This window comes from Muscardinus avellanarius (assembly GCF_963383645.1).
Source record: "Muscardinus avellanarius genome assembly, chromosome: 3".
Classification (NCBI taxonomy): Eukaryota; Metazoa; Chordata; class Mammalia; order Rodentia; family Gliridae; genus Muscardinus; species Muscardinus avellanarius.
The window spans coordinates 158,798,796-158,814,649 of NC_137788.1; the positions used below are offsets into that span (position 1 = coordinate 158,798,796).

At 42.7% G+C, this 15,854-nt stretch overlaps 1 protein-coding gene across 4 annotated transcripts in view; it reads left to right on the top strand.

Annotated features, from left to right (window-relative positions):
* Positions 1-15,854, top strand: part of LRRC28 (leucine rich repeat containing 28) — a gene marked incomplete at both ends in the record, with an annotated part of 134,187 nt that overhangs the window by 15,799 nt on the left and 102,534 nt on the right. For all 4 annotated transcript variants that reach the window (XM_080692634.1, XM_080692635.1, XM_080692632.1 and 1 more), the window contains 3 exons: positions 1,003-1,043; positions 13,681-13,718; positions 14,276-14,413. In XM_080692634.1, coding sequence (XP_080548760.1) covers positions 1,003-1,043; positions 13,681-13,718; positions 14,276-14,413 — 217 coding nt within the window. The remainder of the gene's footprint in view (positions 1-1,002; positions 1,044-13,680; positions 13,719-14,275; positions 14,414-15,854) is intronic.

Genomic DNA, 15,854 nt, shown 5'->3' on the forward strand with positions numbered 1-15,854 from the left:
AAAGCCATTTCTGATTCTTTGCAATTCATATCTACTATATGTTTAAATGTAAAATGAAAAAAATCCTGACTTTGTATGCTCCTTCCGTCTTAATGATTTGTATTTTACATCTTTGTGTGCATGTAAGTTTCAAGTGCGTGCGTGTGTGTGTGCGTGCGTGCGTGCGTGCGTGCGTGCGTGCGTGTGTGTGTGTGTGTGTGTGTGTGTGCAGGCTGACTTTCAGCTGTTTACTGGAGGTTTTCCCCTTACCCAGGGCGTCCTGCAGAGAGAAGCCTGCTTTCAACCTGTGGTGAACTCGCTCTAGTTCCTTCCAATGTCCGTTTCCTCTCTGCCACCCACACCTCTCCTCGCTCTAGGGGCCCCGGGCAGGTCTGAGCCTCGCTGGGACCTCAAGTGCTCTGCTCTGGTCTCTTCTGGGCTTTGTTAGATCTTGGCCCCTGAGGCCCCAGGTCCTTTCCTTTCTTTTTCTGTAGGGGCACAACTTGGGGGTTTCGGCTGTGTTACTATCTTAGGCTGCCATGACAAAGTGCCACAAATTGGCTTTAATGAGAGAAATGCATTTCCTCACAGTTTTGGAGGTCAGAGTGCAAAACGAAGGTGTGGTCAGGGCCGGCCCTGTTCTCTTCTAGGCTCCGAGGGGGAAACTTCCCTGTCTTTTGCTGGCCTCAGGCCCTTGGCTTACAAGTGCATGTCTCCTGTCTCTGGCTCTGTAGTCCCATGGTGTTCCTCCTTCTGTCTGTGTGTGTTAAGCACATTTTTATGTCTTTGTGACCATGGACCATGAGCTTTCTGGTTTCCTAGGGGACATTCACTTCAAGTGTTCAAGTTTATAAATTATATTATGGTCTACATAAACATGAAATCCAGACCTGCTGATTTATTACTTTAGCATTTTCTTAAGAATTTCACTCCTCAAGAAGATAGTACTTTGTGTTTAAACTAAGTAGAAATGTTTATGCATTACTCAAAAATAAAATTTAATTCTGAGTTTTTAATTTTCAGCCAGAAAACCTTGCTCAGAAGCTTCCAAACCTTGTGGAACTGTGAGTCTGTTTATTCAAATTTTTAAAAAACAAGAACAGAAATAACTTAAAAAGTTACTTGCAATAATAGGATATATAATTTTAATGTATTGATTTGTTTTATTTTGGTATCATTATCATGGTGCTCCTGTAGGTAGACCCAATAGTATTTTGAAGTATTTTACCATTTAGGGAGGTAATTAAATATCTCATCTGAGGCAGTGAAGATGATGAAGGATGTGTTTTTTTCCCTTTAGGTTACAGTGTGTTGTCGAAGAATCCTTCTGGATAGTCCGTGTAATTGGGAAAATTTGTTATTATTACTACTACTACTACGACTGCTACTGTGCTACTTGATTGTCTTAGTATTTTAACAGTTATAATCCAAAGACCTGACCATGAATCCTAGAGGAGGGAAGATTTCTTTGCTCACAGCTTCCCTTGGAGGTTTTGGGGTTGAGTCCATGTGAGGCTGGGGACCATGGATCTAAGGGCATGGCTGTAGAAAGTGGAGAGAGGGAAAGCGCAAGGCTATGTTCTCGCATCATGGAGGCCGGAAGCAAGAGAGAGAGAGGGAAGAGGAACCATATACAATCCCAAGGCTGCAGCCCCCCTACCACCTCCAGTCACACCCAATCAGCCCAGGCCAACACCCATTATCGTAATAGGTTTACTTACTGAGATTACAACTCTCATGACTTAACTGAACCCTGAACATTAATAAATAAGCTCTTTAGGGAACATTTTATATCTGACTATAACATTGATGTAAACAGCCAGAAGCTATAAAATGTTTAAAATAGACAGTGAAGGTCTCCTTCTCGGAATCCTCCATACTTCATTAGTTTTAGTTCTCTTGATGATTACCTTTATAATGCTAAATAATCTATTTGTACCTTTGTTTTCAGTGCATCCACCTTAGGACTGTTAGTGTAGCCCCAAGGACAATAAGCGTAGATCTCATGTTCCTCTTTCTTCTTAGCAGTCTCCCGCTTGCATCGCAGGACACTTGCCTTCTTGCATTGCTCATGTTCTTTTCTTGGTTTGACTTTGGGTGATCTATTGTGTCAGGCCAATATCCACCTATATTAATGATCTCCTGCTGCTTAACAAATCACCCTCACGTACGGCAACTTCAAAGACCAACACTGGTAGCCTGGTGTTTTCTGAGGCCCTGGACCCGGGCAGGGCTCAGCTGGCGCCTTTGCTTCAGTGTGTCAGGCTCCAGCGCACTGCTGGCCAGGCGCGTCTCCTCCAGAGGCGGGTCCTGTTCCGTGGCTGGCATCGGTTCTGTCCACCACTGGGCTGAAGGACTCCTTGCTGGCTGCTGAGAGGCCAGAGGAGGAGCTGCTCTGGCCACGCGGCCTCCTGCAGTGTAGCTCAACACCGCGGCTAGTGTCCCTGAGCGCAAGCAAGCAAAGGAGCCAGAGAAGAAGCCGTACTCTTTGCAGTTCAGCCTTGGAAGCGACACCAGCATCTGTCCAGTAGAAGTGCGTCCCCGGGTCTGGCTCACACTTGAAGGGAGCCCCCAGCCAGGGCAGAAACCCCAGCTCTCGGGGTTCAGTGGACACTCTCTGAGGTCACGCCAGTAATTCCTCTTTCTCCTGAGAATTTTATTTGAAACAGCTATGGAATTTTGTTAAAGACTTCCCCAGATTTTAAAACTACATAAAAATCCAGGGGGGCTTTAAGGCAAGGCAATGGTGAACACGAGGACTGTAACAGATTCTCCACGCCCAGTTATGTACAGTGTCGTTAAGGGCTGGCTAAATCGTTTTTTGTTTTTTTTTTTTTCTTCTTCTTGGAGCTTTCTCTAGGCATTTTGACTGCCCCCCCCATAGTTTCTTATGAGAAGTTGGTGGGATTCTAATTTCTTTCACATCTATTTTATATGTCGTTTTTCTCTGGTTGCTTTCAAGGTTTTCTTTGTAGCCTTGGCTTTAGCAGCTTATCTCCATAGGAGTTCCATTGCACGGGTCTTGAAGTTTGCTGAGCGCTTGAATCTGTAAATTCGTGTCTTTTACCAAATTTGGCATGTTTTCACCCATTCCCTTCTGCGCCATGTGATGCCGGGTGAGTCCGCCTCAGAGCTCAAGAGAGCCCGTGCGCAGGAGGGGCCCATGAGCGTCGGGCTGGCGGCGCTGCACTGCCTCGTAGGCGTGCGCATCTGACGCGCACGGAGCTCAGCAGCACCTAAGGGTGCCTTCCAGAACGCGGCCCGATTCTGGAAAGGCATCCTTAGGATTCAGCGACGCGCCACTGAACTGTTTTTCTGAGTCGTCCCCTCCGTCCTTCCTCGACTCCGGTCAGAGCTGCGCGGCCGCGTGTCCCTCCGTGTGCACCGCCAGCCTCCCTCGGCCCCCTCCGAGCCGTCCTCTCTGCCCTGACACTGGACCACGCGTGCGGCTCTGTCCCCACGCTCCTTGGCTGTTCTTTGTCATCTTCATTCTGATGCCCATCGTTTCCCAGCATTTTTTTAATTTTAGGATTTTTTTGAAGTTTCTGTTTCTCTGCTGGGATTTGCTATTTTCTTTTGTAAAAATGACAGGGCGTAGTGAATACTTACAATTTTACGTTGCCCCAGCATCTGTTTTAAGTGTAAGTTGGGCCTTCTCGTAGCTGAAGCAGAGCTCAGGCACCCTGGACCCGGTTTCCAGCTCTGTCCCCTCCTTCCCCTCCAGCGAGTGCTCAGTGTGGGACCGGCATGCTTCACGGCATGCTTCACGTCACTGCTCCGGGTGAGCCTCCGTGTGGCCAGCGCGTGCACGCTCGGCCGGCCTGTGGCCCTCAACCCTGCATGGATATCGGACATGCCTTGGTGCCTAGCTCCCAGTCACTGTGACCTCCAGAACTCACCGGCTGCATTTAAACCCACCGGTGAAATGCCTCGGCAGAAAGGTGTTTGGATAATGCCCCGAACGAACGCAGCAAAGGCCTTGGCCTACAGGCCCGCCTCTTCATCCCTGCCTGCTCCCCGGCTGTGTGGCCGCCAGGAGTGCCGGGCCTCCCCGGGCCCAAATAGCAGCACCTTACTTCCCTCTATGTCGCTGCTAATCATTAACAGGTGCTCTCCATCTTAAAGGGCCTCATTTAAAAGCAGGCCTATCTAGTTTTGTATCACTGTGCACGGTCCAAAGTAGGTGATAGTACTACTTGAGAAAATTCCTGAAGTCACATGTGGAGGTGCACGCCTGTGATCCCAGTACTTGGGAGGCTGAGACAGGAGGGTCACAGGTTCAAGGACAGCCTCAGCAACTTAGTGAGGCCATCAACAACTCAGGGAGATCCTGTTTCAAAATAAAAAATAAAAGTTGCCAGGCGTGGTGGCGCACGCTTGTAATCCCCGTGCTTAGGAGACTGAGACAGGTGGATCGCACAGGTTCGAAGCCAGCCTCAGCAACTTAGACCTTGTTTCCAAATAAAATATAACATAGGTCTGGAAGTATAGTCTGGAGGTAGAAAGCCCCTGGGTTCTACCCCCAATACCACCAAAAATAAAAAATGAAAATAAAATCAATAAAAGTAGGGTTGGAGTTATAGTTTAGAGGTAGAATGTCCCTGGATTCAATCTCCAGTACCTACCCCCTGCCCACACAAAGAATTCCTGTCTGCTTATTCTAACATTTGAGTTATTTTATGATTGCTGGCTGTTTTTATTTTTATATATTAAATATGTGTGTATATGTCATATATATGTATTATATACGTTATGTTTTAGACTGAAATTTATTTCTTCAGAGGTTATTGATATTTTTGTTTCAGCAAGTAATTGACTCATATAATAAATAAATAATCTTTGTAACTCCAATAATAACCTTTGTCTTCCGGAGGGCAGCTGAAAGCTTAGTCTAGTTCTTTTATCCTTAGCTATAATTTCTCCCTCCTCTCATAGTTCTGAGGTTTGCCATTGATTTAGGCAGATTTTGTACATGGACTTTGGGGTGCTCCGCTCAGATTGTCTCTGGTATTCTCTCCACTTTCTGGTGGTTCTGGTTGTCCTGATCTCTGTCCTCTTGCTCTTTAAATTGGCAAGCCTAAAACTTTCTATCAGAATTTTAGCCATTTTACATGCTAACTGTACCCTGCTTTAGACTAATTACTCTTTTTAAAAAAGAAAACTCAAACTTACCCAGTACCATGCTAACTCTTAAATTGTGACTTTCCCTTCAGAATTGACTTGGTTTTGTTTACTATCCAGAGGCTTAGGATTGGGGTGTGTGTGTGTGTGTGTGTGTGTGTGTGTGTGTGTGTGTGTTTTCCTTGGTGTTTCAGTTGTTACCTGTGCCAGAGGATCTTATTTTGCTGAGTTAGAATTGGGACACACATTCTTTACATTCAGTCTGACTTTGTCTTTATAACTGGAGTAGATTTGTGAAGTCGACATTAGCTGGTTCTCTGGGTTCTGGCCAGTCTGATAATCTAGGCCTTTTTACTAGAGTGTGGAGACCATTTACTTTTAATGTGGTTACTGATATGGTTGAGTTTTAAGTCCACTGTCTTGCTTTCTATTTGTCCCGGCTGTTCTGTATCATTTCCTCCTCCTTCCTTTCCTTCTTTTAAGTTATTTTTTAGAATTTCCTTTTGGTTGCACTGTTGTCTTACTAACTGTCCCTCATTTTAGGTTGTAATGTGCATCTTGTGCCTCTGTGACTTAGCGGTCTCCCTTCACGTGCTGTTACTACCGCTCCCCATGCACACGCCGCACCAGAGCGCTGCGTTGCACTTCCAGTTCTCCTTCCCGTTCTTTGTGCTGCTGTCATATGTATTTTTGTGGATGCTTACATATGTGTGTGCATGTATCAGTATACACACATGTATGGGTACCTATCACTCCGTGTGTGCGTATGTGTGTGCGTGCATGTGTGCACGTGTGCATCAGTCAGGGCTCAGGAGACAGGAAGTGTACCCTTAATTTAAACAGGGAAAATCAATATAAAGATTTTTAAGTAGGATAATGTCAAGTACTGAAGAGGCTGAGGAAGACGTTGTGGAGATCAGAATTAGTGCACAAAAACAGCTGCTGCTTCTGGGCTTCAGGAAAGTAGACAGTGAAGAAACCAAGGCTTAGGAGTATCTCAGCCTCCGGGCTGGTGAGGCCTCCTCCAGGTGGTGAGGGGCTGTCCAGAGGCTGGGGCTGGGCGGTGGCAGCAGCTAGTTGCTGCGCGGTGTCCCCAGTCTGGGCTGGTCTGTAGCGGCAGCCCGTGGAGAGGGTGGTACAGCTTCTGCAGAAGTAGCCCTGGCCTGGGAGGACAGTTTCCTGCAGCTGGTGGAAGCTGACCTGCAGAAGTGCCTTGCTGGAGGAACTGTGGCCTGAGGCTGAAACCACCACGAGGCTTCTGGGCAAAGAGTTCATAGTTTGAGACTGGCTTGAGGTTGTCCAAGAGGGCTGCTGAAATGAGTGCCTCTGGGCCTGGCTCCTGTGCTGAATTAAAAATGGATGGGAGTCTGGGCATGGTGAACTACCTGCCTGTAATCTCAGTTCTTGGGGGACTCAGACAGTAGGATCATGAGTTCAAGGCCAGCCTCAGCAATTTAGTGAGGCCTTCAGCGACTTAGGGAGACTCAGTTACAAAATAAAAATAAAAAGGGTTTGGGGATATAGCTCAGAGTAGAACACCCACGGGTTCAATCCCCAGTCCCCAAGGAGGGAATAAAAAGGGGGAAGGGGCCTGGACTCCAGGAAGGAAGTGCCTTCGGTCTTGTGGCGGCACTCCAGCCTGGCGTTAGGCCTGCCGGTAAAGGAAGAGTGTTGACTAGTCCAGCTCGGTATCAGAGGACAGCCAGCCAGGTGGATTTGCACACGAGCCACAGCAAACTGGGAAACACATTTATACATGATTATATTTATTATTGTTATTGTTATTGTTATTTTGTGGAGATTGGACACAGGGCATATTAGGACGTATTCTTCCTCTGAGCTAGCCCCAGCCCTTCTTTTAGTTTTGTTTTTGTTTTGAAACAGGGCGTCGCTAGGTTGTTAAGAGTCTCACTGAGCTGCTGAGGCTGGTCTTGAACCTGCAAACTTTCTGCCTTAGCTTCCCAAATACTGGGATTACAAGTATGTGCCACCATGCCCAGCTCCATTATTTTAATTATTAACGTAAGTAGTCAATTTAAAGAAATTACGAAGTCAGACTAGTCTTTGATATCTATCCTATATTATTCTCTCAGATGTACTTTGCCTCCAAAAACTGTTTCTCCTTCCTTTCTCAAAATATAAACTTTTTTGCCGGGCGTGGTGGCGCACGCTTGTAATCCCCGCACTTGGGAGGCTAAAACAGGAGGATTGTGCAGGTTAGAAGCCAGCCTCAGCTACTTAAGCTCTCAGCAACTTAGTGAGACCCTGTTTCCAAATAAAACATAAAATAGGTGTGGGAGTGTAGCCCAGAGGTAGAAAGCCCCTGGGTTCACCCCCAGTACCAAAAAAAAAGAAAAATATAAAGTTTTTACTTTAAGAAAATGGCAGATTCATATGTAGTCGTAGAGACAATATGGAGTCATTCTGTGGACTTTTCTCCCAGCTTTTCCCAACGTTACTGTCTTAGGCCACTGTAGTACACGATCACTGCCAGGAAATTGATACCAGAACAATCTGCTGACCTTATTCATTCTTACCAGTTTTCCAGTGTGAGTGTGTGTGTGTGTGATCATATGCATTGTCTGATATAAAAAATATAGCTGAATTTCGTGCATTGACGTCCTCTCCTCCGTCCTTGCTGAACGCTGAGACGAGCTGAATAAAAGCCAGTTCTCGGGATGAGGCCGCGAAAGGCTTGGGCCTGGATCTGCCCCAGGGAACTGAGTGTCTATTTGCTGGGGGGTTCTTGGTTGTCCAGGTCATGCAGAGCTGGAGAGTGAGAGGTAGGATAGTCTAAGTGAAGACACCTCGAAGCTCAGAGCCCCATGCGGACTGACATCTTGATTTCCCCCTGCACACGTTCTCTTCAGAGCACCACAGACACTGGGTTCATTTACAGTTTGTTTATGTCCCGTCTGAAAAACGTTGCAGTATTCTCGTTAGTTTTATGGAAAGGACAATTTGGGGAGGGTTTTTTTTTTTTTTTTTTAATTACCATTTTGTGCTGAGAACTTTTAGTTTTAGAGCAACTGCCAGGTGTTTTCCAGCCTGGCGGTACCACTTGACATCCCCTGGCGCTTGGTGAAGTCAGGACTTAGCACCGGAGTTATTTCAGTAGCGAGGCCGTTTATCACGTTGTGGTTTCCATTTGTAATTCTGTAAAGGCTGTCATGTTGCGTAACTCTTCATGTATTTATTTAACGTTGGTGTCTTTGGTGAAATGTCTGTCCTTGTCTATTGGTTCAATTGTAGTGTTTATTCTTGACTTTTAAGAATTCCTTACAGTCTAGAAATTGATTTTATGTGTTTTTTAACAGATATTCTCTCAATTAAATAGTTTATTTTAAAATTTTCTTTATGTTCTTTTGCAAAGCCAAAGGTTTTGTTTGTTTGTTTGTTTGTTTTGTGGTACTGGGGTGGAACCCAGGGCCTTTTCTACCTCCGGGCTACACTCCCAGACCTAGTTTATACTTTACATGGAAACAGGGCCTCACTAAGTTGCTGAGAGCCTCACTAATAGCTGAGGCTGGCTTTGAACCTGCGCGATCCTCCTGTCTCAGCCTCCCAAGTGCGGGGATTACAAGCGTGCCCACCACTCCTGGTTAAAGTTTTACATTTTGATGAGTTGCAGTTTATTAGTTTTTGCTCTTATGTACGATGCTTTTTAAAAAATTATTGGTACATTGTAATGACACATCATTCTGAGGTACAGGGTGGTAGACAAGCGCACCTCAGTAATTTAGCCCGTCCCAAGCCCCACCCTAGTCCCCTGCTCAAGTTGGGCTTGGTGACTGGCTGGTAAGTGTGTGGACGCACATCGTGACACCAGGGTGCTTCCCTCTCCCGCCTGTCTCCCTCAGCTCGCCTTCTGCACTCATCTCAGCTTTCCCTTTCTGTGTCTAGCGTTCCTCCTGTGTCCCATTTTCTACCTAGCCTCCACCTATTAGAGAGAACATCTGACTTTTCGCTTATTGTGACTGGCTAATCTCACTTAACATAATGTTCTCCAGTTCCATCCATTTTCCTGCAAATGGCATAATTTTGTTCTTTATGGCTACGTAGAACTCCATTGTGTACATAGCCCATAGATTTGTAATCCATTCATCTGTTGACCGACATCTTGGCTGGTTCCAAAGTTTGGCAATTGTGAATTGTGCAGCTATGAACATAGCGTCTGAAGCTTTTGATGTCAAATGTAAGAACTTCCTGTACAGCTCTAGGTTCTAAAGATTTTATCCCCACCCCTCCCACAGTCTTAGAGGTTTTTTTGTACATTTATCTCCTATAACTTTTAAAATGCTGCATTTTCTAGGATTAGAGTTTTTTGCCCGTTTTTGTTTGTGCTTTTCCTTTTCTCCTAGCCTTTTCAGGAAGCTCCTACCCCCTGGCCTGCAGAGTGTCTAAGGAGATGGCCGCCACTGTTCTTGTATGCGTTCCTCTGTGTGTCCGTGTGTCCTTTCTCCCCTCGAGATACATTTGAAGAGTTTCTATGTTTTTACATTAGTTTTCACACACTGAATGTTGACGCACCTTGTAGGATTTTTTTCCCTTATCCGTGAGGTTCATTGAGTTTTTTGAGTTTGTATCCTCATAATTTTCATTGAATTTGGATATTTTTTGACATTATTTCTTCAGAAACTTAGCTCGACACCCATTCTGGCCCCCACTTGTAGGACACTGAGATGTTTGTTAGACTGTCCACTAAGTTTCTGAGGGTTTTCGTTTATTGTTTTAGTCTTCCTTTTTACATGTGCTGGAATAAATTGTATTTTCTGTTGTCAATGTCAGTAGTATTTTCTCTCCAGCCTAACCTGCAGTGAGTCCCACCCTGCGACATTTTCATGTTATTATATTTCTTGTCGCTACCAGTTCTGTTCATTCCTGTTTTTATTCTTAGAGTTCTCGCGATCTTCTATTTTCACTTAAACACCTGATGTGACTGTTATAGCCGCTTGGATGCCCCGCTTGTCAGCTCCGTCATTTGTCCTCCTGGGTCTGCTTGTGCCAGCTGGCTTTTCTCCTGCTTTGGGCTCACGCTTTCCTGATTCTCGGCATGTCTAATACTTTTCGATTGTATAATGTATGAATTTTACATTATTGGATGTCTAGATTTTGTTTTCTTTGGGAGGGCATGTAGTTATTTGTAATTTCATTTGATCATTTTATGGTTTATTTTCTGTTTTTTATTTTGGTGGCCCTGGTGTTCCTGGAAGCCCTTCTACCTCTGGGCTACACTCCCAGACCTATTTTTTATATTTTTATTTATTTGGAAACAGGGTCTCTTAAGCCAGCAAGGCAGACTACGAACCTGCGCGATCCTCCTGTCTCCACCTCCCAAGCACGGGGATTACAAGAGTGTACCACCATGCCCAGCTTGTTTTCTGTTTTTTAGACTAGCTCTAGAATAACCTCAATCTAAGGATTTTTAAACTCTGTTACAAAGGCATGAGCTTTCTAAAATCTCATTTGAATGACCCAGGTGATCAACAGGATTTGGACACATGCTCAGAACTTGAATACCTCTCAGCCCTATGTGGGCTTTTGGGATTTTTAGCGATAGCTTTTTAGTTCCTTTTTCCTGGAGTTTATTTTATGCGTGTGCATTTTAGAATTTGCCTGAGTCAAGTGATGCCTTATTTAACCTTCTGAAATTAGTTTAGTTTTGTTTTGGTAGCTCCTCTTTTTCTTGAGCTCCACCCGTACCTTCCAGCTGCCTGAACTTTGATACGAGTTTCCCTAGCTCAGAGAGATTTCTGTGGCTTCTCTTCCTGTTCCATGGCCCAGAATTTGTCTCTCGGCAGGAAGCTAGGGCATTACGTGGCCAGCCTCACGTGTTTCCTTTCCATTAGGGAACACAGTCCGAGCTGCGTGTTGCCAGGGTGGGAAAGTAATTGTTGCCCGTATGCCGTCAAGTTTTCTTGTTTTAGCAGTCGGGCACATCTGCTTTGCCATTCATTGCACCACCAGGTCTGGCAGGGGAAGTCCTTTTCTTTGAATTAAAAAAATAATAAATGTTTTATTTTAGAATAATTTTATACTTAACAAAAAGTTATAAAGATAGTATAGCGTTTTCCCCACTGTTAACATCTTACAATAATGGATAACATTTTTCAAAACCAAGAAACTTACCTTGGCATATTACTATTAAGTAGATGTCTAGTCTGTATTTAACTTTATTTTAAAAACTGCCAAGCTGCTTCCCAAAGTAGCCATGCCTCTCCGTGGTAGTCCCATCAGCAGTGAAAGCTCTTGCATTGAGTAGAAGAGCAGGATGCGAACTCATTGCACTAAAACATAGTATTTCAACCACTCTAAAATTATACCAAAGTGAAGGGAAAAGGGGCAACTTAATTGAGAAACCTGAGCTTGTGACTGCCAGTGGCTGATGATAGCTCCAGACGTTGACGGCAGCATCCATTTAGCTCCCCTGTGTCCGAGCACTGTTCTGAGAGCTTTACTTACTAGCTCACGTAATCCCACAGCATCCTTATTTTGTTGGTGCTGTTGTTGCTGCTTTTATAGGTTTGGAATTTGAGGGGTCAGTAATCTTCCAACGGTCTCATGGCTGTGCAGGTACTGGCGGACAGGATCCAGAGCCTGCTCTCTGATGCACGCTCTGCCCAGGATGGTTTTCAATTGGTTACAAATCAGAATTGCTTGAGGAATCGAGATGGAGCGTGGAGATGGCATCTCACTTGCTACAGGATGGTCTTGGGCACCAGTATCTTGTTTTTTTAAAAAAATAGATTTATTTATTTATTTGTTTATTTTGCTGTGTGTGTTACTGGGGATAAACTCTGGGGCATTGTACCTCCAAGCCTATGTTACCTTTTATTTTGAAACAAGTTCTTACTAGGCTGCTGAGGGCCTCATTAAATTGCTGAGGCTGGCCTTGAACTTGCAATCCCTCTGTGTCAGCCTCCCAAGTACTGAAATTTCATGCATGTACCATCATGCCTGGTGGGCATCAAAATCTTTGAATAATTCTTAGTGATTTATGTTAAGTGTAGAAACATTCTAAGCTATTTTACACAGCATCTTTATTATATGTAGATAAAGTCAGTGTATAAAGTCAGATAAAGTATAAAAATATACTTTTTAAATGTTAATGCATTTTTTAATCTGGATAGTTTATTTTTTTCTTTTTGGTGGTGTTGGGGACCAAATCCAGGGATTCATGCATGCTAGAAAATGATTCTACTACTAAGCTACATCCCTGTCCCTCGAGATATAGGTAGAATTGAGGCAAGTATTTTGTCAAAACAGTTTTTTAAGATCAGTTCTCTATTCTCATTTTCAGGCACTCTGGCTTTTATAGAACAAGCATACCTATGTGTATTTTGGGTTTGTGTATGTGTAATTAGGTATTCCTTCCTAAAATGAATGTTTCAAGAGTACTAATTTAAGATATATAATAAATTCATATAAAGCAAAGAATTACATGTGTCATAGAATGGCATACTCACTTAAATGATCACATCCCACAAATTGATTCATTCCACAACAGGATAATATTCACCAAATTATTTTATTTTATTTTCCTCATTCTGTGTTCATTTACATTTTAACAGTATTAGACTTTTAAAATATAGATTTCTAAATTCTATTTAAAATACTTTATGAGGATTTATTTGTAAAGTGAAATCAATCAGTAGGTTTGAAAACAAATTCTTCTAAAATCTAGTTTTCTCAAAATTAATGGTATAAATGCATTTTCTTGAATTATTACTTTGATACCCTGCAGTCCTTGACTGTTGTTTTGTGGGTTTTTTTGCTGAAGATTTAAAGAAGTTTATTAGAAAGATAGAAATACAGAAAATAGAAATACAGCTCCATACCAGACTGGCATGGAGGGGTGGCTTGAAGTGAATACAGCCTTGACTGTTTTGAACGGCAGGTTCCTGATGATTGCGTGGAGTCGCCACCAGAGGGTGCTAGTGATACTCCAGTGGGAAGAGTGTTAATTACCTGGGCTTGCTTGGGCTTGTAGGTCTTGGCAATTTGTTTTTAAGAGGAGAATTTACTTTATTGTTTACAAAATTTCTCTTACCATAGAATAAATTCTGTATTGTGACAATTGAGTCTTTCTACAGATACTAATGATGAATACTTTATCCCTCCACTCTTGCTTCTCAGTAGGCCTGCCAGCTAGAGATATCTTTGATTATTTTGTGATCTTATCCTTTAGAAACTAAAAGTTGTATCTCCATTCCATAATGGGTGTTGATTTTCATTTATATGATATGTCCCTGAAAACCTGGATAGCTTAAAATGAACTGGAGAAGCTAATAATTTGTTTCATGAGATTGAAAATAATTACAATACATTCTTTCATTTAAAAATAACCAAATACATTTGATATTTGCAATTCGAACATAAAATTTCACCCTGAGTGTATTATTGATTGGCTGCGAGAGCCTTGTATTCTCTTTTGGATACAGTCAAGTAAGATGTGAAAGAAAGTTTGGGTCAGTTTATAGTTGATAAGTTTTCCGAGACAGCATGTTATTAACTGGTGTTACCTGGCAGACGTATCGAGTGACCTCACTTTTTTTCTTTTTCCCTTCCCTTTTCCTCCAGGTACCTCCACTCAAATAACATAGTTGTGGTTCCAGAAGGTAAGCACACTTAAAATATTTAGTTGGAGGACAATATAATTTTAATTTTTTATATAGAACAGATGATCTCTTCTAAACCTATTTTACTTGGCATATTAAGAAATTTTAATTAGGAAGCACTTTTACTTTTTTATCCTCAAAACTTTTTCTCTAAAAAAGTCAAGTTGAAAATTATCATTAAATAATAAATCTAAAATAGTTTAATGGTTAAATAAGTTATTATTAGATAACTTGCTATTAGGCAAATAATAAAGAAGATGTAAATTTAATAAAAATCAATTAAGAATTTTGGTTAGGTAAAAAAGAATTCTTCGTATATTCTTATTTATTTATTCAAGCAATTTTATACAGTTTTAGTGCTTTATTTGATCTTTTTAAGTCATTACATTTTATCTCTAGGCAGACATATTTACTACTTAAATAAAGCTTAGTTTGATGTGTGTTTTCCTGTATTGTGAGAAACCAAAACAAAAACGTTAAATACCAAAGTATTGTAAGTTGGGATACTTGCTTTAAAGACCTGTTGTAGCAGCTGAGCCTCTCTCTTCTCCTTGAAGCTATCGGGTCCCTCGTAAAGCTCCAGTGTCTGGATCTTAGTGACAACGCCTTAGAAATCGTTTGCCCAGAAATTGGTCGTCTGAGAGCTTTACGTCATCTTCGCTTAGCTAATAACCAACTGCAATTCCTACCTCCAGGTAATCAGTAGCCTAAAGCGTACAGCAGCCCTCCTCCTTCCCTTCCGCCCTCTGCCCCCATCCCTCCCTCTCCTTCTCCTTTCCTCTTTTTCTTTCTTTCCTTTCTTTCTTCCGAAGACTGAATGCAGACGTGTCCTACCACTGTGGTATATCCCCCGCCCTTTTTTACTTTTACTTTGAGTTAGGCTCTTGATAAATAATCCAGGCTGTATTCTCTCAGGCTCCCGAGTAGCTGGGATCACAGGCGTACACCACCATGCTCAGCTACACTGTAGTTTCTTGTCTGTTATAAATCTGTTTTTAATTCATGTTTCTTTCTGTCAGGTCGGAGTATTAGGCTATGAATATAAATGTACTTACAAGTGTCTGATTATCCATTTGTTTGAAGATAAAAGCAAGGGAATGTGGGTGAGATATGACCCAGTGTGTCCTGGTACAAACGCAAGAAGAGAGCATTGATGTTTAAGATGGGCTGTCGTTACTGCAGGCACAGAGTGCCAACAGCGCTGAAGCCACACATTTGCAAATGCCACTGTTATATAGCATTTCCCAGGTACAAAAAAGATGAAGTATGATTAGAAACGAAACTTGTGCTTGTGTATGACATGAAAGGCCCCGTGTGCTGAAGGATAAGCAGAAAAGGGGACCGCTGTCCCCGTGGCTGGGGTGATTTTTACTTGGAAACCCTTTCAGGAACAGCGGCCTTCCCTTCACTGTTGGCAAGTGGAAGGTGTGACTCACACCAAATTACCGATGACTCCCTGTCCTGTATCTTGAGGGCTACTCGAGGATGGCAAAAACCTAAGGTCAAGTCCATGAATGAGGAAGTCTGTGATATTTCTTTATCATTTTAAAATTACTTTCTTAGCAGGCATAGAGCTGCACGCCAAATCAAATACAAACAGAAAAAAATTCATTTTTTCAAAGATTTTTTTCAGGTATAGACATTTCTAGAGGAAAGCATAATTATTCATTTTTACTTCATGCACGGGCCTTAATATATAGGTTCACTACTATAAAATGTTGATTTTACTTAAAAACATTGCTAAGCCTCATATAAGAAGTATGTTATTGTTTCCAACTATAGTTAACGTGAACAATTTTAATCCACTGCAGAAATGTGATCTTCCTTTAGTGTTTTATTTATTTATTTATTTATTTTTTTTTTTTGGTGGTACTGGGGTTCCTGGAAGCCCTTCTACCTCTGGGCTACACTCCCAGACCTATTTTTATATTTTTATTTAGAAACAGGGTCTCCTAAGCCAGCGCGCGCGGCTGGCTTCGAACCTGCGCGATCCTCCTGTCTCCGCCTCCCAAGCGCGGGGATTACAAGCGTGCGCCACCACGCCCGGCTTCCTTTAGTGTGTTATATGTAATCTGGCACAGTGGTCTTCACCAGTGCAGCTCTCATTACGCTTATATATTTGGATATGGAAAACTA